General features: G+C 56.5%; 1 protein-coding gene across 1 annotated transcript; it reads left to right on the top strand.

Moving 5' to 3' along the window:
* Positions 1-321: 321 nt before the first annotated feature.
* NDST1 (N-deacetylase and N-sulfotransferase 1) lies at positions 322-14,979 on the top strand. Its single transcript, XM_041398086.1, has 17 exons — positions 322-399; positions 1,358-1,437; positions 1,687-1,774; positions 5,387-6,286; positions 6,824-7,306; positions 7,513-7,600; positions 7,820-7,974; positions 9,035-9,220; positions 9,600-9,728; positions 9,887-10,069; positions 10,408-10,504; positions 10,638-10,761; positions 10,932-11,106; positions 11,290-11,460; positions 12,292-12,401; positions 13,137-13,239; positions 13,340-14,979. Exons 4-17 carry the CDS (start codon positions 5,777-5,779, stop codon positions 13,457-13,459), a joined length of 2,634 nt encoding a protein of 877 aa, XP_041254020.1. The 5' UTR covers positions 322-399; positions 1,358-1,437; positions 1,687-1,774; positions 5,387-5,776; the 3' UTR covers positions 13,460-14,979.
* The last annotated feature ends 11,468 nt before the right edge of the window (positions 14,980-26,447 follow it).

Raw genomic sequence — 26,447 nt, 5'->3', positions numbered from 1 at the left:
TAGATTTTTTAAAAATGTATTCAGTTTTTTTCTCCCCTAAAAATTCAGCATATACATGCCACACACACTGAACCTTGCTTTTTTATCCCTCTGCAGGCAATGAGCTGTTCTCATGATTGTTTTTTTGAAGAAAACCTGAGAAAAACATGACTTTTATCTTTTGCAGTAAAACTGAAGTGCTAACAGGGCTTTGTAGGTGAAAAAATGCCTCTTCCAGAGCTGGACACTTTGACTAAAAATAAATTTTTTAAAGTGAAAATTCTTAACCACTTTCACTGGTCTCATTGCTCATATTGGTTTCTTTCCCCCAGGAACAGGAAGGTGCTGGGCAGGCAAAGCCAGAGGTTTATTTCCAGAGCAGAGTGAAGTGTCAAGGGGAAGCTTGGTCTAGCAATCCAGGTGAATGCTCCAACTGCTCATTTCTGACCAGGCTCTATAAATCAGATCTTAACAAAAAAGATCTGAGAAAAAGGGAGGATTTTCCTGCTGAAGTCCTCCTGGGGTGGAAATTCTCCAGACCTTATAAATCATGGATGAGTTTTCCTGATACTCCCTTGTGTTTGGTCATATCCAGCCTGTGCATGAAGGGGAGAAGCCGAGCCATGTGGGTTTGCAGTGGGAGCAGCAGCAGTGGCTGCCTGTCATGCCTGTCTCAGGGGCAGCTGCTGGGGCTGGCCTTGTCCATTTTTAACTTGGCACCTCTTGGGCACTGGTGGAAGGCTGGTGTCCTCAGGAAAGGAGCACTGGGATTGTCCCTCTCCCCGAGCAGGGTGTTTGTCTCCCTGCTAGGTTGTAACTACTGTTTGCAAAGCACTTAAGCAGCCTGTGTAATTACTACTAAGATGCTCCTTATCTGGCATTACAAAACCTCTGGCAAGTGGGTGACTGGGACAAGCTCCTTGCTGCTGCTCTGTGTCCTTCTCTGTGTTTTCCTCTCTCTGTGTGCTCCACATGCCTCTTCCCTGCCCAGACACCCAGGCTTTTCAGCTTGGCAAGGAGGCAAATGGATGTCCCTACAGCTGTCCAAGTCTCTTGGACCCATCCTAAAGGCTCATCCGGGCTGTCAGGACATGGAGTCACCAGGAGAAACTCTTGCTTTTGCAGTGGTTGAAGTTTTTGTGCTGGGTTTCTCTTCCTGGGCTGCTATGGCTTCATCTCCTGTGCCCAGGGCTTGTACCCCAGCTCCAGGAGCATTCTGGTGGGATCATCACACCGCCATGACCACAATAAAGGAGATCATCTCCTGATTGTACCTTCTCTTGGTCAGTGGGGCCAGCTGTGGCTGGGGAGGGAGGAGATGGGGACAGGGACAGGCAGTGGTCCTTCATACCCTGAGACAGCTCTTTTCCCTTGCCAGTGCTTCCAACTGTCTGCAGATATTTCCAGTCACAGCTGGGATCACTGTCATTTAGAGCTGATAAAGGCAGCAGTGCAGAGGTGGGTGTTTAAAGGCCATTTTTTCATGTCAGTTACTTTTTCATTTTCAAAGCAACCTCCCCTGTCTTGAGCTTGCAGTTGTCTCCTGAATAATGTGATGGCATTAATCTCCTCTCTAAGGACATGCTTAGCTCAGTGGTTTTAGATCTGTATCCCTCTAAATATTACCAGTGAGTGAAGGGGATTCCCTCTAGAGGGAACTTAAACCTATTAATAATAATTTGGCTGCTTTTTGTGCATCTTTTACAGGTAGTGCTGATTCCCAGGGCTGCAGAACACCACTTGGTGATCTCTGGGGATGCTGCTGAGGGTGCCTTAGGTGTGGGAGAGACAGAAGGTGAGGTTGGATGAGTACTGTCCACCTTCTGGGGACCTGAGTCCCAACCTTGCCAAATCTGGACCTTCCAGTAGCCTTTTGCTTTCAAGTGGGAGGTGCAGCAGATGTGTAGGTGTGGCTGATCCATCCACATTCCCTGCAGTGGTCGGAGAGGGGAAGGGAAGAGTTGGAGCGAGCAGGATGATTGCAAATCGCTGAGCTGTGCAATGCAATTTAGCATCCTGCCTCTAAATCCTCCTCCATCCATGCTTAACCCCCAGGGCTGGCTTACTTGGGGAAGTGGAGCTGGTGTGGTGGCGAGGAGGTGATTAATCAGCAGTGGTGGGTCTCTCCCTGCAGTGATGAGGAGTGAGAAGCAGGGGTGCTCACCCAAAGGGTGCCAGCAGGAGAGGAGCAGGGTGACCCATCTGGTTGTGATGTTTAGGATGTGGCTTCATCTCTGTGGGTTGAATGTTGGAGGTTTGGGAGCTACTAGAATTGGGGACCGAGGTTCTTGCACAAAATCTTGCAGTGTTTTCAGCATGACAGTGGATGACTGCTCCTCCCTTCTGCCCTTTCCAAAGTGGTGCAAGAGAAATGTGTGAGCAATTTCTTGCTTTGTCACACCCGTGGTTTTGAGCTGCCCTCCTGTTTCTGAGCCATGGGCTTGGGACAGTTGATTTATCCAACAGATGGGACTTGTGAACTGCCTGATCGTCACTGCTTGCACCTGCAGCCAGACCTATTCCAACCCCCAGTAAATCAAACCCTGCTGTGGTTGTCTTCTGGGATCACTGACCCTTCCCTGTCCTCCAGATCTGTTTGCACTTCCTTGCTTATATTCAATCCTTCCATTGCATCCCTGCAAAATCCCACTTGTATTTAAAGGAAAAGTGCTGTAAGCCACTAATGGAGATGGTTTCATTCCCTCTCATCCCTTCTGGTGCCTCCCTGACTTTCTGGGGTGCAGTGGTCCCCCAGGCAATATTTGTGGAAAGTAACTCTGAGCAGGGGGAAACCACCATCCCCAGACTGCACCAGGGGGTGTGTTTTGAAAAGCTTTTCAAGCATTTTTCCCTTCCTCCTGCAGCTCTCTTAGATTTGAAAAGTGAAGGGCTTCCCTGTCCCCTGGTTGTGCTCCCTGCCTGTCCTGGGGTCGGATCCGGCTCCGCAGGGCGCTCCGGGCTCCCAGCCACGCCGGGAAGCTGCTTGGATGCTGATTGTGTTTGTCAGGGCAGCCGGATTAAGAGCACAGTGGCTAAACCTCCTCACTGAGCCTCCTCTCCAGTGGAGTCTGTGCCAGGGCATTGCTCAGAGACCCACGAGAAAAGAGCATTTTCCAGGGCTCTTTCTCCCGGGGTCCTTGATGTGCAGCTGTGGCTGAGCACCTGCCCGGTGATGGGAGCCTGCCAGCACCGATTTTGGGGGCCTGAGGTCTGTGTGTGAGACTCAGGCTGACATTTCCAGCTGGTGCCTTTTAAATAACCACTGTGGTTTTAAAAGGCACCTTAGCAGCATCTAAAAATCAGGTTAAAAGGAAGTTTGACCCCAGCTGTCACCTTGCCAGGTCTTGTGGTTTTTTAAATTTTACCATCTTGTTTCCCTTTTTGTTTTAGAAAAGCTGTTGGTCTCAAGGACTTGTCTTGTGCTTTTGGACATGAACCTGCTTCCTTCTCTGGCAATGAGCTATCAGCTCTCCCACCACTGCTGGGGCTGTGCAGGGGTTTGCTGGGCAGGATGCAGCCAGCACCCACTTGCACGGGGAAAGCCCTGGGCAGGAGCATTCCCACCCTGCAGCATCGCCCCAGAGCCCTTGGCATGCTCCCCATGGAGGTTTGCTCTGGCAGTGAGCCAGCAGAGCAGGATTCCTGCCTGCTTCCTGCCACACTGGCAGGTGCTTGGGGTGGGATGCTGCCCATCCCAGCCCCAGCTCTCACCTGGCTGCTCCGGGGGTCCAGTGCTGTCCCCGTGCCTGGGCAGGCTTTGACGTGGCAGCCTAGGGAGACTCAGCCAGAGTCTGGCCGGAGATGCTGTCTCCAAAGCCTGGTCATTAACTGCCAGTAATTAAAAGCTCTTAGGAGAGAATGGACTAATGAAGCGCCTTTGGAAATGGCAGGTGATGTAGATGCAGAGCCCTCTTCCCTGATTCATGGAAGGTGGAGCAAGGATGGACACACACTCCTGTCCATCAGCTGCTGGCTCTGGTGCTTGGCATCAAACCCACTAGTGCCATTTGCCCCCCCATCACTGTGGGAATGCAGCTGCCTGCGCCCACTGCTCCTGGCAGATGAAAGAAATGGGGAGGGAGTGGGATGGCACAGCCAGGGTGCTGGGTAATGCATTCCCAGCTCTCTGCATCCCTAGGCAGCGAAGCCTCCCTCAGCACAAGCACATCCCTAAAATCTGCAGACCTGGAGAAGTGCCCTGTCCCAAAACCCCAGTGGGGCTGTTGTCTCAGGTGTGCTGGAGTGGCAGAAGGAGTGAGGTGGAACAGGCAGGACGCACCTCAGGGGGACTAAGGAGAGAAGGTGCAATCTCTCTTGGTTGTGCCTGGAGATCATCCATGTGCACAAAGACAAATTACAAATCATTAAACCCAGGTGTTCCACCATGCCCAGCATGTCCAGATTGCTGGTGTGTCCTGGAGGTGGTGAAGGAGGAGACAGTGATGGAGGTTGGAAGGAGACTGGCTGCCAGCAGCACCTACAGGGGCCTGGCTAAAGCAGTGCCATGTTGGCAGGGTTGGGAAGCACTGCCTGGAGCAGGAGTTGCTGCTGGGAAGGGCAGGGATGACAGGATTACCCTGCCAAGCCCCAGCCTGTAATCCACAGTGCCGCTCAGCCGGCCACGTTTAATCCTGTTAGGAGCCCGGCTGGTGTCAGCAGGCAGGGTGCTCAGCCACGATACTGGCAGGGCACAGGGAACTCTCCTTAGGAGGAGCAGGGACTCCTGCCCTTGTCCTCAACACTGGTAGTGACTTTGGGGACAGTGCTGTGAGTCACTTATTTTCCTTAAACACATTGGCCTCACCAGTCTGTCCCCTAGTTGGCTTCACCTTCTGGCAAGCAGTTCTTGTTGTTTTCCTTTTCTTTTTTCAAATAAGCCTTCCACAGGGAAGGCAGAAATATTCCCAAGGTCCCTTTGGCTCCACGTGGACTCTCCTGCATTCCCATCTCGGTGACCTTGTCTGGCGGCTTCTGGCTCAGCCTTGAGCTGCCCAGCTGGCAGGCTCCCCATGTCCCTCCCGTGTCCCTCCCGTGTCCCTCCCTGCCAGCCGAGCTGGGCCTTGGGGGCTCAGACCACCCCTCATTCTGCCTGCCAGCTTCTGCTGGGCACAGGGAGGAACGAGGCTGCTTCTCCAGCTGCCTGAGGTACCAGAGATTCCCCGGGGTCTGGGGGCTTCCCTCCATACACCTGGTGGTGCACCTGCACTCCGGCTGCACCCACAGCCAGGATCCCCTGGCACGGCTGTGCACTGCACTCCTGCTGCATCCCTGGTGCCACAGCATTCTTGAGGCAAGCCCTGGCACGCCACCGAGCTTGTGAGGACTCTGCTGGGGCTGTCAGGCTGGCAGAAATAACAGCAGCAGGTTGGCACTGTCCCTGCCCTCTCATCCCACCCTTCTCTCTCAGGGTGCCGTGTGGAAGCAGGGACCCGCCATGCCCACATTCCCAGCACGATCCGCGCCGAGGCCGCCCGCTGCCACCTCGCCCCTCTGAGGCCATGGAGCTGCTGCTGCTGCTGCTGCTGCTGCTGCCATCACCACAAGAATTTTGGCTCGGCAAGGAGACTCTTGGTGCCTCTGCCATGGTGACATGAAGCAGACGGCGAGGGACGCCGGACTGCTGGAGGGGAGAGAGCCTGCACAGGCGGCCTGCTAGTATTTTAATTTATTAGTAGTATTCAGTTTGATTTTACCTGATTTTTTGTTGGTTGGTTGCTTGTTCTTCCCCTCCCCGGGGCTCGTGAGGGGAGGGGGCGGGCAGGGGAGAGGGACCCCACCTCACCCAGCGGATGCAAGGATGACTGTGCTGGCCAGGGCCCGGCGGGGTATCTGGCAGCTCTCTCCGCAGGTGGTGTTGCTCCTGCTCTTTGCCTTCTGCCTGCTCAGTGTTTTCGTCTCTGCTTATTATTTATATGGGTGGAAAAGGGGCTTGGAGCCCTCTGGGGACGTGGCGGGGCCGGACTGCGACGAGCCCAAGGTCGCCCCTTCCCGTTTGCTGCCACTGAAGACCCTCAAGGTGGCCGACTCCTCCCGCACGGACCCCTTGGTGCTGGTCTTCGTGGAGAGCCTCTACTCCCAGCTGGGCCAGGAGATTGTGGCCATTTTGGAGTCGAGTCGCTTCAAATACAGGACAGAGATTGCCCCGGGGAAGGGGGACATGCCCACACTGACCGACAAGGACCGGGGACGCTTTGCTCTCATCATCTACGAGAACATCCTCAAGTACGTCAACCTGGATGCCTGGAACCGGGAGCTGCTGGACAAGTACTGCGTGGAGTACGGCGTGGGCATCATCGGCTTCTTCAAGGTAAGGGGGTACAAGGGGCAAACCAAGATCCATGGCCAGGCCAGATGTGAGCCCTGGTGTCCTGCTGCCCCACAGAGACTTTGCCCTCCCCATGCTTTCTACAAGCAGCGTGAGTTGGTGTGGGGCACAGGCTTCTAGCAGAGAAGCTCTCTCCCTTTGGAAGGGCTGTGTGGCCTTTGGAGATTTTGAGGGAAAAAACCACTTCTGGGATTAGTCCAGTTGCTTTTAGCACTTGTTTTCCAGCAGTGACCCTTACTGGGGTTTGCCAAAAGCATGAACAGATATTTTGCTCAGCAGCCCTTCTCCTGCCCAGGGCTCCTAGCCTTGGAGCACTTTGCACATAGGACATGAGCAGGACTGAGTGTGTGAGGGAGATGAGGGCACCCCATGCTCCAGAGAGGAAAGGGAGAACCCAGAACCTGGATCTCAAGGGGTGGTGAGCTGCTGCCTCTGTTGCCATGGCTGTTGGTGTTCCTTGTGAGCTCCTGCCTTGTCCCCAGTGTCCCATCTCCTGTAGCTCCCATTTTCCCCATGCAGGCCAACGAGAACAGCCTTCTGAGTGCCCAGCTGAAGGGCTTCCCTCTCTTCCTCCACTCCAACCTGGCGCTGAAGGACTGCAGCATCAACCCCAAGTCGCCCCTGCTCTACATCACGCGCCCCAGTGAGGTGGAGAAGGGTGTGCTCCCCGGGGAGGACTGGACTGTCTTCCAGTCCAACCACTCCACCTACGAGCCCGTCCTCCTGGCCAAGACCAAGTCAGCTGAGTCCATCCCTCACATGAGCGTGGATGCTGCGCTGCACACCACCGTGATGCAGGACCTGGGCCTCCACGACGGCATTCAGAGGGTGCTTTTCGGCAACAACCTCAACTTCTGGCTGCACAAGTTGGTCTTTGTGGACTCTGTCTCCTTCCTGACGGGCAAGAGGTTGTCTCTGCCCCTTGACCGCTACATCCTGGTGGACATCGATGACATCTTTGTGGGCAAGGAGGGCACACGCATGAAGGTGGAAGATGTCAAGGTACGTCTGTGCTCTCCTGGCTGGGTGGGCAGGGCTGGACATGCTGTGGGGTGCTCCAGAGTGAACTTCCCTGCCCTCAGAGTCTCCTCTGTCCCTCTGAGAGCCCCTCTGCAAAGCGCTCAGGGACATTGGTGCTTGTCCTGATGTGGCAGCTGTCCCTGAGGCCATGTGCTGAGGACACCTTGCTTTCTCTCCCCTTCTCCCAGGCGCTGTTTGACACACAGAACGAGCTGCGCACCCACATCCCGAACTTCACCTTCAACCTGGGATACTCAGGGAAATTCTTCCACACAGGTGAGGAGGGCAAGGGCACTGCTTCTCCTGGGTGCTGTACAGCTGGTGCTGGGGCACCAGCTGCTGCTCAGAGAGAGTGCTGTCGGGGCTGTAGAGAGTCCTCAGGCATCCCACCCTATTCTTCCATCACCTGGCCACCAAGAAGGGCCTGCCCTCCCCCTGCCCCAGCTGCTCACAAGCTCTCTGTGCGCACTGGTGACAACAAGTGTCATGCCACAGGTACTGATGCTGAGGATGAAGGTGATGACCTGCTACTGTCCTATGTGAAGGAGTTCTGGTGGTTCCCCCACATGTGGAGTCACATGCAGCCTCACCTCTTCCACAACCAGTCGGTTCTCGCCGAGCAGATGACCTTAAACAAGAAATTCGCTGTTGTGAGTAAGATGCTTCCGGTGGGGTTGCTTGTGGTGAGGGGAGGATGGTAGAAGAGGAGCAAAGAAGATTCCCAGGGAATGCCCCCTTCTTGCTGGAGCAGAGGGACCTGGTGACATTAAGTCATGTTCCCCATGTTGCAGCTGTGTGGGTAAATGCATTTATACTCTAATACCTAGAGCTAAAGAATTTATCTGCAGCAGCCAATTTGTTGCTGTGGCAGTGAGCTGCCGCAGTGGCTGCTCAAGGGGAGACCCTGTCTGTGCCCTGCAGCTGTGCTCACCTGGCCTGGCCCCGTGGGGATGCAGAGGTGCAGCTCAGGGGAATGCTCAGCCTGGCACCTGTGAATCTGTGCTGGGTGTTGATGTGGGATCCTGGAGCCGCGGCTGTGCTGGGAGGCCCCAGCTGATGGAAACTCCCTCTACAGGCTGAACTGTCAGGGACATGTTTGGTTGTAAAGGCAGGCTCTGACCCTCAGCTTGGTATGGGGTTCTCTGTCCTCTTGGACTGTCCTTTATGTGGCACTGACACCAGTTCGTGCTGTGACTGACTGACAGCGGTCTTGAATCCAAGCTGGTAAAGCCAGACCTATTAATAATTGGATCCTATGGCCTAAGGGAGGGATCTTCAACCTAACTTGAATTTATTACCTGATAATTACAAGTGCTTAATTAGAGAGAGACCAGACCTTTCCTACTTAGGATGGGCAATGTTCCAGCTCAGAATTTCCAGGCTGTTTTGTATCTACTGATACAAACCAACCTGCAGACCTATATAGCTGTGTCTCCTCATTCTTCACACAACAGCTTGTCTGTGGCTGTTCTGTGGGTGACAGCAGAAGACAGGGATGAGGATGGTCTGAATGAAGCAGAGGAGTGGGTGTCCACCCAGCATGGCTGCTCCTGGACTCCCTTTTGTGGAGACAGCCAGGCTTAGGAGAGGATGCAGAGGCACAGCCTTGCCCTGGTTGCTCTGCAGAGGCACAAGTAGACAGTTTGTAGCTGGGAGTGGCGTGATTGTGGGGTCTCCACAGTCACCCATTCCACACTCTCTTCTCTGCAGGAGCATGGCATCCCCACCGACATGGGGTACGCTGTGGCCCCCCACCACTCGGGCGTGTACCCCGTGCACGTGCAGCTGTACGAGGCTTGGAAGCAGGTTTGGTCCATCAGGGTGACGAGCACGGAGGAATATCCACACCTGAAACCCGCCCGCTACCGCCGCGGCTTCATCCACAACGGCATCATGGTGAGTGCTGGCCTCTGTCTCTGGGCTTCTCTTCTCCTGCCTCCCCCACCACAACCAGAACCTCGGGACGTGGTTTTTGTGCAGCTCCAGTTTGAGGGGGTTGTTACCCCTTGTTCACCTTTGCATGGGTGAAGCTTGTGTGAGGCTGGTTTTTGGCGTTTCCATATGTCCACATCCTTCCCTTCTGTGTATGGATTAAAGTCAAGAGTGGTGAGGGGCAGTGGAATTGGTCCTGGCTTCCAAGGGGTTGAGGTCAGGTTCCCCCTTTTTGTTGGGAAGGGAAGGAGACCCAGCTCTCAAAGCCTGGAGGAGGCCATGTGACCATTTCATTGCCCTGGCTTTTCCACCTGTTCCATCCATGTCTTTTTTCCTGCCCCAGGTACTGCCCCGGCAAACCTGTGGCCTGTTCACACACACCATTTTCTACAATGAATACCCTGGTGGCTCCAGTGAGCTGGACAAAATCATCAATGGAGGTGAACTGTTCCTGACTGTCCTCCTGAACCCTGTAAGTACTGCCCAGGGAGAGACAGACTGGTGTCTTGCAGAGCTATCCTGGCACTGCTGCGGGAGATGTCCCCAGTGTTCTCAGCCAGGGTGGGGCCGTTTGTGGGATGGCTGCTGGGCGAGGCTCCACTAACCCCTGCTCTGTCCTCTGGACTTCAGATCAGCATCTTCATGACCCATCTGTCCAACTACGGCAACGACCGCCTGGGCTTGTACACCTTCAAGCACCTGGTCCGCTTCCTCAACTCCTGGACCAACTTGAAGCTGCAGACATTGCCCCCCGTGCAGCTGGCACAGAAATACTTCCAGATCTTTTCCGAGGAGAAGGACCCACTGTGGCAGGTACCCCTGTGCCTATAATAGGGGGAGTGACCTTTTTTATTGTGCTGGGAGAGGGTAGTGGGGTATAACTGGCCCTGCTTTGGGCTTCAAGTAGTTTCCAACCTGCATTTCTTTCTGATTCCCTGGGTAAGCTGTGGCTTTTCACCTCTCACTGGCTCTGCAGGCATTGCCAGAAAGGGGTTTGTCCTGTAGACCTGGGGATAAGCCCGGTCTTTGTGCTGCCTGATGAGCAGGGTGGCCTCCCCTGTGTCTGCTGAGGCTGGAGGGGCTGAGTGGTGGTGTGGGGTCCCATCCAGGCTGCTCTGTCTCTGATCCTCCACATCCACACTGTGTTTCAGGATCCCTGTGAAGACAAACGACACAAGGACATTTGGTCCAAAGAAAAGACCTGTGACCGATTCCCAAAGCTTCTCATCATTGGGCCTCAAAAAACAGGTGCTTCCCTTCACCTTCAGTTCTGTGAGCATGCTGGGAGGCTTGACAGGACCCCACAAAGAGCCTCTGCCCTGAAGCAGAGCTTGGAGGGAGGTTTGGCCTGTGTCAGCTCCCTCTTTCTGTCTGTCCAAAGGAACGACTGCCCTTTATCTCTTCCTGGGGATGCACCCGGACCTGAGCAGCAACTACCCCAGCTCAGAGACCTTTGAGGAGATACAGTTCTTCAATGGACACAACTATCACAAGGGCATCGACTGGTGGGTCTCTGCATTGTGGGGACTGTGCTGGGAGTGCCCATAACTTTGGGAAGGCCAGCAGTGGTGCTGTGAGGCTTTCCCTTCTCAATGTCTGAGATGTCACCTGTGAGGGCAGTGCTGGGGCCATCTTGTGATGCCTGTCTGCCAGCCTCACACTGTGCCTCCCTCAGGTACATGGAATTCTTTCCCATACCCTCCAACACCACCTCTGACTTCTACTTTGAGAAAAGTGCCAACTACTTTGACTCTGAAGTGGCTCCCCGGCGAGCTGCAGCGCTGCTGTCCAAGGCCAAAATCATCACCATCCTCATCAACCCTGCAGATCGAGCCTACTCCTGGTATCAGGTGAGCATCTGCCTCTCCCCTGGGTTGGGCAGTCCTGTGGGATGGTGGGATGGTTTGGGATGTGGGGTGACTGTGGCTGAACGGGATGCCTGAGGGGTGGCCTGGGAGCCGCTACACCTCATGGGCAGCCCAGGATTTGGTTACCCTGGGGACAAACAAACCTGCCTTGCTCCTGCCTGCCAGCACCAGCGAGCTCACGATGACCTGGTTGCCCTGAAGTACACCTTCCACGAGGTGATCACGGCGGGGCCCGAGGCCGCCCCGAAGCTGCGCACGCTGCAGAGCCGCTGCCTGGTGCCGGGCTGGTACAGCACCCACATCGAGCGCTGGCTCAACAGCTACCACGCCAACCAGGTAGGGATGGCAGCACCCCAGTCCTACAGGGACAGCCCTCACACAAGCAAGAGAAAGAGATCTTGGAACCAAGGTCCGCTGTGGAGTTGTTCCCATGGGAGCTGTTTTTCTTACACACTACGAACTACAGGGAGAGGAGTAAAAGTACTGGGAGAAGGGGCAGAGAGGAGGTGCTGTGCAAGAAGGGAGCCTGGTGGTGGATGACACATGAAGATGGCCTTGTGTGGGTTGTCACAGCAGGGTTGAAAGGGAGTGGGGGCAGAGGGCTGTGGGTGGCTCTGCAGGGTCACCCAACACTCACCCTCACTCTTGGCCACAGACCCCTGGGGCTGCCCTGTCTGGTGTCACCATGGCATCGAACAGGACAAAAATAGCAGAGGAACCTGCCCATAGTTCAGGCTGTCTGCAGGGAAAATGAGAGCTGGATGCCAGCTCTGCTGTGACCCACACAGTGCAGCACTGCTGGAGAGCATGGGATCAATTCCTGAATGATTTTTCCACTGTTGATTAACCTTATAAAGTCTTATTAGTTGCCTGCTGCTAGTGTAATTGCTGTGTTGCAATCCCAACTGCCTGTGGATTGGGTAGCCCTGAGCAGAAGCTCTGATGTTGTCCTGGGTGGGTCCTGACCCTGGCTTTAGTTGCATTTCATTTTCCAACATCCAGTGTAAGGAGCACCAGGGCACATTGGCATTTAGCAGGTGTCCTTGTGCAGGCTGGTGACAGATTTGGCTCCAAGATGACCAAAGGTGGGGTAAAGGTGTCCTCCTGCCTGAGGAGAGCAGGGCTGGGAGCCAGTGACACCTCACCCCTCTGCCTTGCTCCCTGCAGATCCTGGTGCTGGATGGCAAGCTGCTCCGAACAGAACCCGCCAAAGTGATGGAGACAGTCCAGAAATTCCTTGGTGTGACCAACTTCATCGATTATCACAAGACCCTGGCGTGAGTCCTTCCCCCAGCTCCTCCTTCCTCCACCCTGCCATGGCTCCCATGCAGTGAGTTGCCCTGGGGACACCCAGCACTGTCCCAGAGCAGCCCCCAGTCCTGGCCTCTCCACAGTGCTGCTGTTGAGTTTGATGAGGCTGAGCTTTTGCCTGAGACTTATCCAAACACTACAGTGAGGTCACTCCAGGCAGCCCAAGAGCAGCCCTGGGCTCCTGGAGCAGATTTCAGCATTTGTGACCCAGATGATGGTATTGAGCCCTGGCACTCCATCTCCTCATAAATGCTTGAGAGCAGCTGCTGGCTGTGTGGCACCTCTGCAGGTGTCACCTTGCTCTGAGCTTTCCATTAAATCCCACTGTGGGAAGCCTCCAGAGCTCCTAGAGAAATTATAATTTACCTCTGCCAGGGCTTGCCTATGTATGTGTCCACTCAGGTGCTGTGGGGCACTTGAGGGCATCCAGGGACAAAAGTGCCACAGAAAATGGTAATTAAACCCAGGCAGACTCTGTGCTCCCTCAGCAGGGCCATGAATGAGCCTTGGTGGACTGCTTATTGCACAGCTACAGGGGGAGCCTGTGGTGCCAGGGGGTTGATGACAAGGTGTTAGCTGGGTTGTGGATTCCAGAGGTGGAGAAGTGCCCTGTGCAGGACTGGACAGCACTGGGACCTGCTGTACAGGATGTCCATGTGTGAGGGGGATAAGAGGGCTGAGGCAGAGCTCTCACTTCACAGGTTTGATCCAAAGAAAGGATTCTGGTGTCAGCTTCTGGATGGTGGGAAAACAAAATGCTTGGGGAAGAGCAAAGGGAGGAAGTACCCCGAGATGGATTCAGATGTGAGTATGCAGAAAGCCTCCTGGGCTGGTCCTGGGCTGTGCTGGGGTGGTGGGCTCCAGGCTGGTCCCCCTGACGCTCCTCTTTGCTCTCCCGTTGCAGTCACGCTCCTTCCTGAGGGACTATTACAGGGACCATAACATAGAGCTCTCCAAGCTCCTGTACAAAATGGGGCAGACCTTGCCCACCTGGCTGCGGGAGGAGCTGCAGAGCACCAGGTAGCTGCTGCTGCCACCCCCCAGCAATACCTGAGCGGGGCTGAGCCTGTGCCAGCAGGACCTTCTCAGCAATACCTGGCCTTGGAGGGAACCCCAGGAGCACACAGCATCACTGGAGGCTTGGAGGGGATCCCCAGGAGCATATGGCTGCACCAGAGGCTTGGAGAGGACCCTCAGGAGCACAGGGCTCCACTGGAGGCTGTCTGAGCAGTGATCCGACTCTGCAATCCCTGTGCTCCCACCTCTCTGCCTGGCCCACACTTGTATCTCTTTCATTTTATTTTTCCTTTTTAATTCCTCATCCCTTCCCACCCTGCTCTGGCATAGGGAAGTGGCACAAATTGCCCCTTTCTCTGCTCAAAATGAGTTCCATCTGCCTTGGGCCCAAGGGCAGCGCCAGAGCTGTCCCTCATCCCTGGTCCAAGGGTGGAGGAGCTGTTCTGGGTGCACTGGTGGTGACTTTGCTGAGCTGGAGCAGAGGGATGGAGCTGGTGGAGACCCAAAGCACGGAGGAAACCAGACCCACTCCTGCCATCAGCCCCATGGCAGGAAACAGGAGAGTTTGCTGGATTCCCCTAGCACCTACTTGGAAAAGCTGAGAACAAGGTGGATTTTTCTTTCAAAGACTGGGGCACTATTTCTTTTGTCATCTCTGTCATCATATTCCAGCTCCTCAACCTCTGGCTCCCCCTCCATGGGCAGTGTGGTGGGAATGTGGCCTAGCAGGAGAAGGGGCTGGCATGCTGGTCTGGGCATACTGGCCCCAGTATGCTCTTGACCCCCCAAGCCCTTCCTGCACTCTTGTACACGTGGTGTTTCCTGTGGTAAAGCCAAGTGGTGCCCAGCACACCCTGGCATGGAGGAGAGCTCGGGGACAGAGCAGACATTGGGATAAGGCAATCAGAAGAATGCTGAGAGAACTTCAAACCTCTTGAATATTAAAAACGAAAGTATTTTAATAATGCTGGGTTTTACGGAGTGGGGGTGGGTGTTCATTTGGTTCCCATTTTGCAGGGAGGTGTTTTTCTTCAGTGCCAGGATTTGTACCTAAACCCCGAGGGTTTTACGTGGTCTCTTTGGTTGGTAGACGTGACATGGACAAAGGTCAGAGGGGAAACTGGATGGTTTCCCAGTGGGAGACACGTCTTTGTACCAGAGGCTCCAGAGCTGCAGCCTCTCCCACAGCCTGGGATTGCTGGCAGAGGAGGCTGAGCCATCAGGGGTTTACCAGGATACAGGCCCACTTTTCCCCTTGGATGGAGCTGCCCTGCAGGATGTGGGATGGCAGCGGTTCCATGGAGGGGATGCAATGCCCAGCACTGCCCGAGCGGGGCCAGGGCACTGGGGTGAATGTTTCACTCCCCAGGTGAGGGGCCCTGCTGGCAGCAGCGTTCCCACCTGGATGTTTCACAGGAGCCCCTGTAGCCACACGTGGGCCATGGGGGCTGTGCTGGGGAGGCTCCCAAGCACTGGTGTAAGGTCCTCTTGAACCAACTGCTAATAAATGGGGGGGCTCTGGTTTTATTTGCTGTTGTTGCCTGTGTCTCTCCTCACTGGCATGATCCAGTCCTGCCCCTGGGGGTCCTGGCTGCCTTTGGGCCGATCTCTGGGGGGTTTGGGAAGGGTGTGTGTGGGAGCAGCTCTCCATGCACGAGGTGGCAGCAGCTCTCTAGTCCCGGATCCATGCACGCTGCACAGCGCCCACAGCCTCTTCCTCCCGGGACAGCATCTAGCACCGACTGCCTTAGCGCTGGGGAGGGATCTGGGGGGCCGAGGGGTCCCTGCTTACCTTCTCCCCCCTGCCCCATGATCCATTCCCTGCCTGCCCGAGCCTGCCCGCCCGTCTGCTGCCTCCCCACTGCCTTCCGCTGCCCGGCCCCTGCGAAGCGCTGCAGGAAACGAAGACGGAGCCTAATTAATCCCAGACGGGTTTGTTTGAACCTGTCGGAGTGACAAACGATGTGTGGTGCCGAAGGAGCCGCCGGATGGAGGGAGGAGAGGGGGCTGCAGGGGGAGATCTGGGGGGAACGATGGAGCTGCTTGCCCAGAAGAGGAGGCTGCTCGTTCCCGGCCGTGCTGGGCACATCCTGGCCACGCACCCACCACGGTTCCCTTCCTGTGTCCCCAAGCCCGGGAAGAAGCAGTGTCAGGGGATGGCCTCCAGCCCCAGATGATGTGCAAGGAAACCTCCATCATGGCCCTGGGCTGCCCCAGGTGGGCCCAGCTGGTGCTCAGCTTAGTCCTGAATTAATTGCTTGTTAATTAGCAGGGTCATAAGCACAGCTCAGCCCCATGCCATGGCCATGAGGTGAGGTTCCTGGGAGGATGAGGAGGTCTCTGCCCTCCCACAGCCACAGGAGAGCCCTGTGTGAGGGAGGATCTGTTCCCCTTGCCTATCACCCGCCTTGGCACCTGTGATGTTTTTTAGCTTCTGCCAAAAATGTGCAAAGTTGGCGAAATCCTTTCTGGGCTGAGCAAGGGCCAGAGGCTGGGCAGCTGCAGCCAGCAGGCTCAAACCCTCACTGCCCCTGGACTGCTGGGGTTGTCTGGGCTGCAGCCTTGTCCTGCAGCCTCCTACCAGAGACCCCAAGGCAGCCCCTACCCGGCTCTGAGCTTCCATGAGCTGCACGGGGCAGTGGGTGGCAGTCAGCAGCTTCCTGGGGTTCCCAGAGGAGCAGATGAGGATGCTCCTGGCAGCCCCAGCCTGCAGGCAGGGCCACAGTGGCCATGGTGAGGGCTGGCTTTCCAACCCACAAACAGATACGGGGTTGGGTCCATCCCTGATGGCTGCGTTCTGCACCTTGACTCATCCTGCAGCATGCCATGACACGTCCCATATCCTCGTCCTGACACATCCCACCTCCATGCCCCAACGTGTCCTGAATCCTCCTGGCTGTTGGGGATGTGCCAGTGAATCCCTGCTGGAAATGTCTGCAGGAGAGACGTGGAACCCAGCCGTGCCTGGGCTGCTCTTCCCATGGGGTCAGGGAGTGGTGCCACAGCCCACCCAGGGGCCAGGAAGGATGTGGGCAGGGAGAGATGTGGGCAGGAGGGATGCCGGGAAGGAGGGGTGCTGGCAGGAGGGTGCAGGGAAGGGATGATGTGGCAGCAGGGTGCAGGGATTGCCTGGCTGGGCACAGGGCTGGAGGCTGCGGCCACAGGCAGTGGGGTAGCTCAGGGGCATGTGCCACTGAATGTAGGCACTGAATGCAGGGACCTGTGGTCCCCTAACCCTGTCGTTGTCCCCAGCACAGCTGTACAGACCAGCCAGGATACCACCTCTAGGTGCCTCACTTGATTTAAAACCCCCCCAGCCTTGGGAAGGAGGGGCTGGAGAGGGGTTTTGCCAGGGAATGAGGTGGCAGTGCCAGCAGCTGGGGTGCACATACACCCCAGCCAGCTCCTCCTGCCTGCTGCCAGCAGTGCCCTGGCTCCTTGTGCCTGTTGGGATGCAAACCCTGCAGAGGGATATTGTGCCTTCCATCATCTGGTGAGCAGAGTGGGCGGGGGGACAAGAGGGAAAACTCTTGGATGACTTGAAAGCCATCTCCCATGTTGGTTCCCCAAAGCAGATGGAGGTGGGGGTGCTCAGCAGTTTATGGGTGGGATGGGTTCCTCCCCCATTCACTCTGTGCTGTCCCCAGCCTTCACAGCCTGCTGAGCCTCGACATTTAAATCAAACTTTACAATGAGACTCAACAGAAATCAGAATTATTTCAATCAAGGTATGTCTGTACCATGGGTTTAGGTTGAAGGAATCTCACTGTCACTCCCCCATCTGTGCTCCTCCAAAGAGGCACACAGAAGGGCCAGAGCCCAGCAAGCACTGGCCTGTCCAAATCTTGGCTCTGGAATCCCTGGAGGAGTCAGGATGGGCCATGGAAGCTGCTCTCTCACAGGGAGAAGCAGGCTGTGTTTGCACCCAGCTAATAACGGAGATCCCTGGCCATGGAGGAGCCCCCTGCTCCCTGAGAAAGGTGTCCCCAGCCCAGGTGAGGGTAAAAGCAGATATTGCAAATATTTCATACTGTGGCAGGACTGTGAGCACAGCAATGGCTTCGCCTTCTTCCACAGCCCTTTGCTCCAAGCTGGGCCCTCCCAGGGATCTTGTCATGGACAGGGAGGTGGCAGAGGTGCTGCTGGTGAGGTTCTGGCTGTGGTCATGCTCCTGCTGGGGCGATGGGACCCTCATGGAAGGTCAGACCGGGACTATTGAAAGCCTCCTGAGGCCCCACGGGGTGTCACACTGTGCTGTGTGCTGGGAGGGGACTGTGGCCATGCCAGGCCCCGCTGGAGAGCTGTGTCCCTTTGCATTCCCCCCACAGCTGCTGGGATGTGACCTTGGCTCTGCAGCCCTGACACTGCTGCATCCTTGTCGTGGGACCTGTGACTGGACGGGGATGAAGCCTGGGAGGGGGGTACAGTGCAAGTCAGCAAGTCCTTGAATAAATGCCATGCAAAATATTTCTTTTAATGCCTCTCATGATTTTGAAGTGACATATTTACACTTTGTGATAAAACAAGACTAAATCCCAGTGTCTGAAAAAGTCAATGTGTTTCTGTTACATGTTCATTTACCCTGTGACTACAAAGCTGATATAAATGGTTTTGTAGATCTACATTTTCCTGTAAAGATTTATAACTCTTGTTTCAAAGATACAAATGTATAGAATGTCTCCTATACAGGCAAAGACATTTATATATAAGCTATTTACAACGCCTAAGACTGTAAACACAAACTGCCCATTTAAATGTCACAGCCCAAATCAGAAAATGCTGGGGATGCAAAATAGACTTGAAATGTCAAAGGACAGATGACGAAAAGATGTTTCTTCCATCTGGGAAAATTCTTATAACCAATTTCCATTAATCCCAGCTTTCCGGTGCCTGCAGTTAACCCCGTTCTGTGAGTGCTGTTTTGTCAGAGATGTGGTGATGGGCAGTGGGCCCCTCCAGCCCCCAGAGCTGCAGGGCTGGTGCCCCCCTCATCCCTGCAGCTCCCCTCCCTCCCCACCTGCAGCTCTCATCCTGCATCCCGCTGCCCTCCTGCAAGGCGCCTTTGTCCCTTCCTGGTTTATTATTGAAACCAGGTGTGGGAGCAGCTCTGAGCAGGGGCTGCTTCCCAGGCTCTGGAGGCAGGGAAGCAGTGGGTTGTCCCCCCCAGAGGGGTTGCAGGGGCACGAGGGGATGAACTGAGGGGCAGCACCGAGGGGGTGACCCAAAGTCCTCTGGCTCCTGCTGGAAGTAGGCTGGCAAAGCTATAGCCAGGCAGGTTTTGCATGAGTGGAAAAAGATAAAGGCTGATAAGCTGGAGCTGGTTTAATAATGCAGGGGCCAGCTGGGAGGCAGGCTGGGAGGCAGGTTGGGGTGTCCTCTCACTTCAGGAGGCCGAGGATGAGGAAGGGGTGTGGGGGGATGCTGAGTCCTAAAGAAAAGTGAAGGCAGACACCAAACAAGGCTCCAGACTCTGAGGGGGCAGAGGGCGACAAGATGTGTGTGATTCTGGCTGTCCTGGCAACTTTTCCTTGAGCCAATCCAGCTTCTGGCCACGTCAATGCCGATGAAACTTGTCTGAGCTCACGGAGAGGCAAATCCCATGCTGGTACCAGCACATTCCCACTGCCAAGGGGCTGGCACTGGTGTGGGGGTGGAGCTCAGCCCACACAATCTGTAATTTTCAACCGTTTTAATACTTCTCCTTGTCGTTTTAAGCCCCGTGGGGACTCGGTGCCCTTTGTTTGCCGGTGCTCTCAGGTTGCTGCCTTCCCCGATGATCCCAGCACTGCCCAGAGCTGCTGGAGCTTCCCGCGCGGGTCCCGGCCCTCGTTCCTCCCTGGGACAGCATCCGCGGCATTTTCGGGGCACACTTGGGGAGTGAGGGAGGAGAACTCGGGAGCCAGGGCTGGTGGAGGGGCTTTCCAGCTCCAGGCACAGAGCAGGGGAATGTTAAAGGGTTCCCGCTGTTGCACATCTGGGTTGAGTTTCATCGCTGCATCATGGGGGTCGGCGCTGCCGGAGCCCCCGGGGCTCGGAGAGCCGTGCCGTGGATCGCAGCGCCGGGGCAGGCAGGGGGGCTCCGGGCTGTCCTTTCCCCCCGCACTGGGGCTCAGCGCGGCACAGAGCCCATCTCAGCTCCCATCTTCCCAGCCAGGCGTGAGCAGCACAGCCCTGCCGACCACCCAGTGCTGGGATCGCCGCTGCCACCGCCGGGACCGTCCCCTCGTCCCTCCCTGCCACCTCCACCCACCTGCCCTGGCCGGGGTTTGCCAGGGGGCTTTCCCCCCGCATTCCTTCATGCAGGACATCACCTCCACCCTCCCCTGCCCCGTGTCCGGCAGGGCTGGGGTTGCTGGGGTTGCGGTAGGAGGGGGTGAGGAGCCACACTGCGAGCTGCACCCCTGTTCCTGCTGCCACCAGGGTCTCTTCCCTGGGCCACACACATCCATGTGGATATTTATACAGGAAGGGAGCGAGCATCCAGCCCTGCACGGCCGCGTGGCTCCCCACGCACACCCCCCCAAGCCGTACGGACCCAACACGAATCAAACGCCTTGGAATGAGCCAGAATAAATATTTTACGGTAAATTACCAAGGCTAATAATTATAAAAATCTGTTCATATAACCCGGAGCCAGGGAAATGTTTCCAAGCAGCTGGTGACCACATGGGTGACGGTCCCCAGCTGGGCTGCTGGACCCCCCCGCTCACGGGGAGCAGCCCTGGGGTAGGGATGGGGTGGGTCTGGGGTGGGTGTTCTCCCTGGCTCTGGTGCTGGGGTTGCTGGGGGGTCTGTGAAGCCCCGTGGAAGGGCTGGAGGCAGGATTTCCTGCAACAGGGATTGCTGATGTGGTCTGAGGAGGGGATAGTGTGGGGAGGGGAGGTTCAGCTGCCCATGGGATGGGCTTGTTTTACCCATCTGACCACTCAGAGATGACTTTTGGTGTGCAGCCATCCTCCCCAGCCAGCAGGATCCAGATCTGCCCTTGGCCCGCAGCTCTGCCGGGATGGGCTGTCCCTGGGGGGTGTCTCAGATTTGGAGCTGGAGCAGGCACATGCCGGGCGAGATCCCCACTCCCGCCCAACGGGAACTGCAGCTCGGGGAGGGGACCTGGCACAGGGGGTGGAAAGCTCTTTCTGTTTCTTTCCCTCCTTCTTCTTCCTCCAAGGATTACTTGGGATGAGCCCAGTGAAAACATGGGCACACATACGCCTTACATCTCCCAGCCCCTTCCTTCTCCTTGCAGACTGTCATCTCCTTGTGTCTGTCCCCATCACGACTCTCTGCAGCCTCCCTCCATCCCTCTGGCACTGACTTGGCCCCATCGCTCCCTGGAACAGTTGGAAAAAAGGGGAGATTTGAGCAGCCAAAACCCACTCGCTGCTCCCCCCTTCCCCCAACCTTTTTCCCTTCCTCCCTGCCCTGATTCAGAGAAAAGAACCGGCTGGATTTCAGGTCAGCCCCCGGCTCTGCCTTGCTCAGCTCCCGCGGGCTGATGACTCAGCCAAGAGTGGCAGGATCTGCAGCTCCGTCCCTGTCCCAGCCTGGCTCCGCTCCGCCCGGCACGGCTTCACCAACAATGGTGCTGGCCTTGAGCGAGCGGACATGGAGCGGCAGCTGCCTCGGCACCGGCCAGCGGGGTCACACGAGCAGGAAGGGAGCGAAGGTGGGGACCCAGCACTCAGGGCTGAAGGGGTCCTTGCTGGAAACGGGTGGGCACTCCCAGCCCCGGATCTCCGCAGATGGGTGTGAGCATCCCACCCACACCCCCTCGGCGTTGAGTAGCCTGAGGAAGAATTCCCAATTCCTCCATTGGGAATTGCCCAGCAGGGCTGGGGTTGCTCTGTCTCACCAGAGAGCTTTGATCAGCTCCCAGGGGATACTCCAGCCCCCCAGGACTGTCACCCCGTTCCCGGGAGCTCCTGGGCTGCCCTGTGCTCAGCCCCTTCCTCTGTCTCACAGCGAGACGTGCGCGGGCGGCGGCAGCCCTTGGCTGCGGGACCTTGGCTCCCAGCGATCAACAGGAAACGGGAGATGGATTTCTCGGCAAACTGGGCTTTCCATAAACAGTCTGGGGCCGACCCGCGACGGCGGGAGCAGCACAGAGCCAGGGCTGGGCTTTACAGCTGTTTATCACATTTTTCTGCTCTCGTTTCCTCTCTGGCTCTGCAGCTCAGGGTTCCTCTTCTCCTGCATGCAAATCGGGGATGAGTTGAGCACTGTTGGATGGGCTGCTGCCATTCCCAGCTGGGATGCTCCTGCTTGGAGCAGGATCAGGGCAGTCATCGTCCCATGGGCCCTGTGCCCTGCTCAGCCAGGGTGCAAAGAGCCAGAACAGTCTCCATCCATTTCCAAACCTAAACCCAGGTCCTGTCAGGCTCCCTTTGCTTTGGAGCGCACCAGAACCCACTGGCACACAAGCCTCCAATTTCTCTGCAATCAGGACTTAAGAAAATACAGGCTGACCCCGAGGGCTGACAGAGGACTGGGTGGAGGGGGGCGACGCCGGGCTCTCCACCTGTTTCTCATTAGCAGCAGCTTGTTCAGCGCCAGCCCCGCTCCCCATCCCACCCTGGTGAGCTTGGCAGCTCCACCATTTCCCAGTGATTTCTGCTCGTCTCAAAAAGCATGAGATGAAAGGCTTGGCTGTACAGCATCCCTCCATCCATCCATCTGTCCATCGTTCCCGGCAGGGCAGAGCTGCTCCCTTGCACCTTCTGTGACCCATGCCCGTGTCCCTGGGCATTGACCCTGACCCGAGGAGAGGTGTTGGGGACTGTCCCTGTCCCTATCCTCATGCCTGCCCTGACCCATGGGACAGCAGGGACTGTGTTTTCGGGTGGTGGAGGTCAGTGGGGTCAGCCGGCGCATGGGCCCCGCTGGCTGAGCTGAACAAAGGGGCTTTCTTTGGCTGGGGCTCGGGGCGAGCACCACCCGTCTGGAGCGGAGCCGCCTGCGTCAGAGGAGACGGCGGCGGGATGGGGGGGTCTTCCAGAGGGCAGGAAAAGCAGTGGGGCTGCACTGGAGTCCAAGGGGAGCTGCCAAAGGGCACTGCAGAGATGAGAGCATGCTACCCTCATGCCTACACCTCCTGGTAGGAGGATGCTGGGTGTCCAGGGGCTGATGCACGGTCACTGTCCTCATTCCACCATGCCATCATGGTGCCAGTGGTGCTGCCAGTCTGCCAAGCAACGCCCAGCTTTACAAAATGCTTTTGGTTTTGCCTCTGAATGGGACAGAAATGCCCCGCAGCAAGGCCAGAGTGGGCACACAGACAGATGTCCAAGCAAAGAGTGAGACACCTGGCACCACACCAATTTTAGCAGGTCAGTGTTGATGGCAAGTGCCAGCTCCTGGCTCCTCCCCACCACTCCAGGCACAGCCAAAACCATCCCACAACAGCCAACTGCGATCCAGCAGCACAGCAGCAGCTCTGTGCAGCCGTGCAGGCGCTGCTGGCGCAGCCGGCCGTGCGTGTTCTGGCACCGGAATGCACATCCTACTTCCACGTGATGGATGTGGAAGAAAATGTGTTTGCCTGTGGAGAGGGGATGTGGATGGCGGGATGGGGCTGGGAGTGGGGCTGGCAGGATGCTGGGATATGGGACTGGCCAAGGGGGAATGCTGCCTGGAAACGGGGTCCGCTGGGCCAGGGCTGTGTTTGGGAGAAAAGCTGGTATGTAGGTGTGCTGGTGCACGAGGACATTGAGCTGGGGAGTGTGTTGAAACAGAAGGGTGTGATTTTTTCATTTGAAATGGCATTTCTGCTCCCTTGGAGTATAAAATGAAACATTACCAAAAGAGGAATAAAAAAAAGGGNNGGGGGGGGGGGGGGGGGGGGAGTCATCAGTAACTGTTCCTTCCCACCCTGAAAAATCCCCTTTGTAGTCACATTTTTGGTGCCTTGTTTGTTTCCCAGCCTGGACGTGAAGCTGCAGCTCAGAGGCTCATGTGTCCCTGTGCCATGGCTCTGCTGTCCTCAGGCTGCAGGGTGGGATGGCCCTCAGAGAGCCACACGGTGGGGATGCTCCCAGTCTGGGGTCCCTGTGCCATGGCTCTGCTGTCCTCAGGCTGCAGGGTGGGATGGCCCTCAGAGGGGTGCTCCCAGTCTGGGATGCTCCCAGTCAGGAATGCTCCCAGTTGGGAATGCAGCAGCATGTGGTGTGCTTGCATCACCCAGTGCTTGGAGGGATACATCTCAGTGCCCACACACATGGGAAGTGCAACCAGGCAGTACCTGATCCTGCAGAGAGGGATGCTCATGACCCCTGTGCCTCCAGCCCTGCATCCCAGTCCTCAGCAGGAGCAAGGGCACGGTCAGTAAGGGCCAGGAGGTTCATTCCAAGGAGGACTCATGCAGGATTTGCTTTTGCAACTGTAAATCCAAACAGCAGCCGGTCCATGGGCCAGCTTTCTTGGGAAGAATGCTTCCAGCCACATGGGGCTCTGGAACTTCCCCCTGGCCTCCCCATGGGGGCAGGCACAGGCGAGGGATGAAGATCCTGGAGATGCAAAGACATGGGGGGGTCTCTGGCACAGCCCATGCTCCTGCCTGGTCCTGGGAAGCAGCCAGAAGGATTTGGATCCATATCTTTTCTCCCATAGAATTTGCACCTCGTATTCCCACTTTTTATTCTCTCTGGCAGTGTTTGGTTTAATTTATGTTCAAGCCTGCAAGGTGAAGTGTCTGGAGCCATCCCAGCCACAGCCACTGTGTCCCACACTGGGCACCACGTCCTCTGTGTAGGTCTCTCTTAGTGCAAGGGGCACCCAGGGGTGCAGATGCCAACTCCCCCCCAGACCTGGGAGGGTGCTGGGAGAGTCTGCTCCAAGCACTGCCCAGTCTCCACAACTTCTCAACTCCCTGCCAGTTCCAGGAGCAATCCAAGCCCCAGACCCTGCTGATTAGAGACATTTAACATTCCTCCCAGTGCCAAAGGGATCTTTTATCAGCAGGTTTTTTTTCCTGCAGACTATTTTCTTTTCATGAAAACATTAAATGGCCTGAGAGATAAGGAACAAATTTATAGCAGTTCACACCGAATCAGCCAAGACACTGGCAAGGAAAAAATGCCTTCCCTCCTGCTACCCGCCTTCCCTCGCACGCTCCCCACCCCGGCCGCTTCCTCTCATTCTCTCCAAATTCTACAGACTCCCACGACAAGCTTGGCCAGCCATCCCAGCTCTTCCTGCCCACAGCAGGGCTTGGTGCAAGGTTGCCCACTGAGCCAGGGGATTTGGCACAAGGAGGTGCTGGCACAATCCCTTTCATCATCTCCCTGGGATGCTGCTGAGGGCTGTCTTCATCCCAGGGTGATGCAGCCTTGTGTCCAGCAGCCCTGGACATGAAGATAGGATCCTGGACACACACTCCCTCCTGGCATGAGGACGGATTCAGTCAGTGCAAAACCTTGCCTTAAAAACGAGCCAGCCTAAATCTGGGTGGATGTTAACTGTGGGTCTGGGTGAGACCTGTCAGCCCCCCCTTCCCTTCCCCAATAAAGCATCCCTTGTTCCATCCCTGCCGCTGGGAGCTGCTCAGCAAACCAGTCCCGGGGCTCACAGGGCTGTAATGTTTAAGTTACCAAAATCTGCAATAAATTTTCCTAGCAGCCCCCAATCATCTGGCCCCCGTCCGCCAGCGCTGCCGGTTTATGAGCTCTGAAGAGCTATAAAGGCCTTTTACTGGCTGCGTTTTTTATTTCAAATTAGAGTGTGACTGGATAAACACTGGACAAAGTAAGGATTTACTGGGCATCCCGTGTAGTGCAGGGCTGGGGGCTCAGGGACAAGTGGAGCTGTGGCTCCGTGGGATGGACAACATATCCCTTCACCCTGGGTGAGTGGGCTTATGCCTTCCTTCCCCTGGCTGGCCAAAAACACGAGGGCTGGTGAAGGGGAGCCCACTTTGGGAGCCCTCATGGGTGCCAGCCAGGGGGTGGGCACCGATGAAGAGCCCCAGTGCTGAGGAATCCACCCAATCTGGTGAAAACAGAGCACACATGTGGCCCCCTCCATCTCAGACCTGGAGTTTTGCCAGCAGTGGATGTCCTCTCCTGCCCAGAAGGTCAAAGTCAACATCTCTTCTATGGGAGTAAGGGAGGGATGCAGTGCCAAGGACCCTAGATGTCCCCACCCCACATTGAGGTGGCTGGTGGGGGCTGCAGGGGGCAGTGGCAGACCCTGTCTGTGCTCAGGACCTGCAGATGTCCCTTCCCTACTTGCAAAGATGGTGTCACCCATTTTACAGGCACCATGACGGGAGAAAATGGGTAAACAGCATGAGGAGGATATGCCATGTGGATATTTCCCAGCCCTTCCCTGTCAGCACCTTGCCTGGTTGCTGCTCCAGGGATGCTCTTGTGTCCAGAGGGCAGGGAGGGGACATGCCACCAGCCCTCCTCAGCCCCTCTCTGCCCCTGTTAGCCACGGGACCTTTGGGCTCTGCCATGTCCCCGGGACGTTTTGGGTCTCAGATCCCCGGGGATGTTTGGGTTAGTTCCCCCCACTTCACAGCATGCCCAAAAACCAGGGAAAGGGACATCCCTTTCTTGGCCTCGAGTCTGGGGGCTTGGTTGCTGTTTTGGGGAAACAAAACCATGCAGGGGGTGATCCTGGGTGAAGCAGAGCAGCTTTCCAGGCTTTAATTTAGGGTCTCCCCTCTCCTGGGGGGTGCCAGGGCAGAGGGGCTGCTTGCTGCTTGCTGCAGCCCCCCAGGACAGACGCTGTGCCCCGAGCCGAGCACAGGGCTGTGCTCCCAGCGCCGCGAGCGCTTGAATATAGGTGGTTAATGCCTTCAGCATGTATGAAATATCCCATATGCTGGGAAACAAAAGGGGCTCTGTGCTATTAAAGTTTCATTTCCCCCCTCCCCTCCTCCCTCCCCTCTCCCCCCGTTCTCCCTGCCCTGCGCGCGGCTGGAGCAGAGCAGCCGAGGAGAGCCGGGCGCTGCCGGCCCCAGCTCCGGCCGGGACCCCGGGCTCCGGGCGCAGCGG

This window comes from Onychostruthus taczanowskii, unplaced genomic scaffold, assembly GCF_017590055.1.
Source record: "Onychostruthus taczanowskii isolate IOZ18803 unplaced genomic scaffold, ASM1759005v1 scaffold14, whole genome shotgun sequence".
Taxonomy (NCBI): Eukaryota; Metazoa; Chordata; class Aves; order Passeriformes; family Passeridae; genus Onychostruthus; species Onychostruthus taczanowskii.
This window is presented reverse-complemented; position numbering and strand designations above follow the sequence as displayed.

Coding starts and splice junctions, on each gene's coding strand:
- NDST1 (XM_041398086.1), top strand. CDS start 5,777: ATGACTGTGCTGGCCAGGGCCCGGCGGGGTATCTGGCAGCTCTCTCCG. Junction 11,461..12,291: donor ACAGCTACCACGCCAACCAG/GTAGGGATGGCA, acceptor TGCTCCCTGCAG/ATCCTGGTGCTGGATGGCAA. Junction 13,240..13,339: donor ACCCCGAGATGGATTCAGAT/GTGAGTATGCAG, acceptor CTCCCGTTGCAG/TCACGCTCCTTCCTGAGGGA.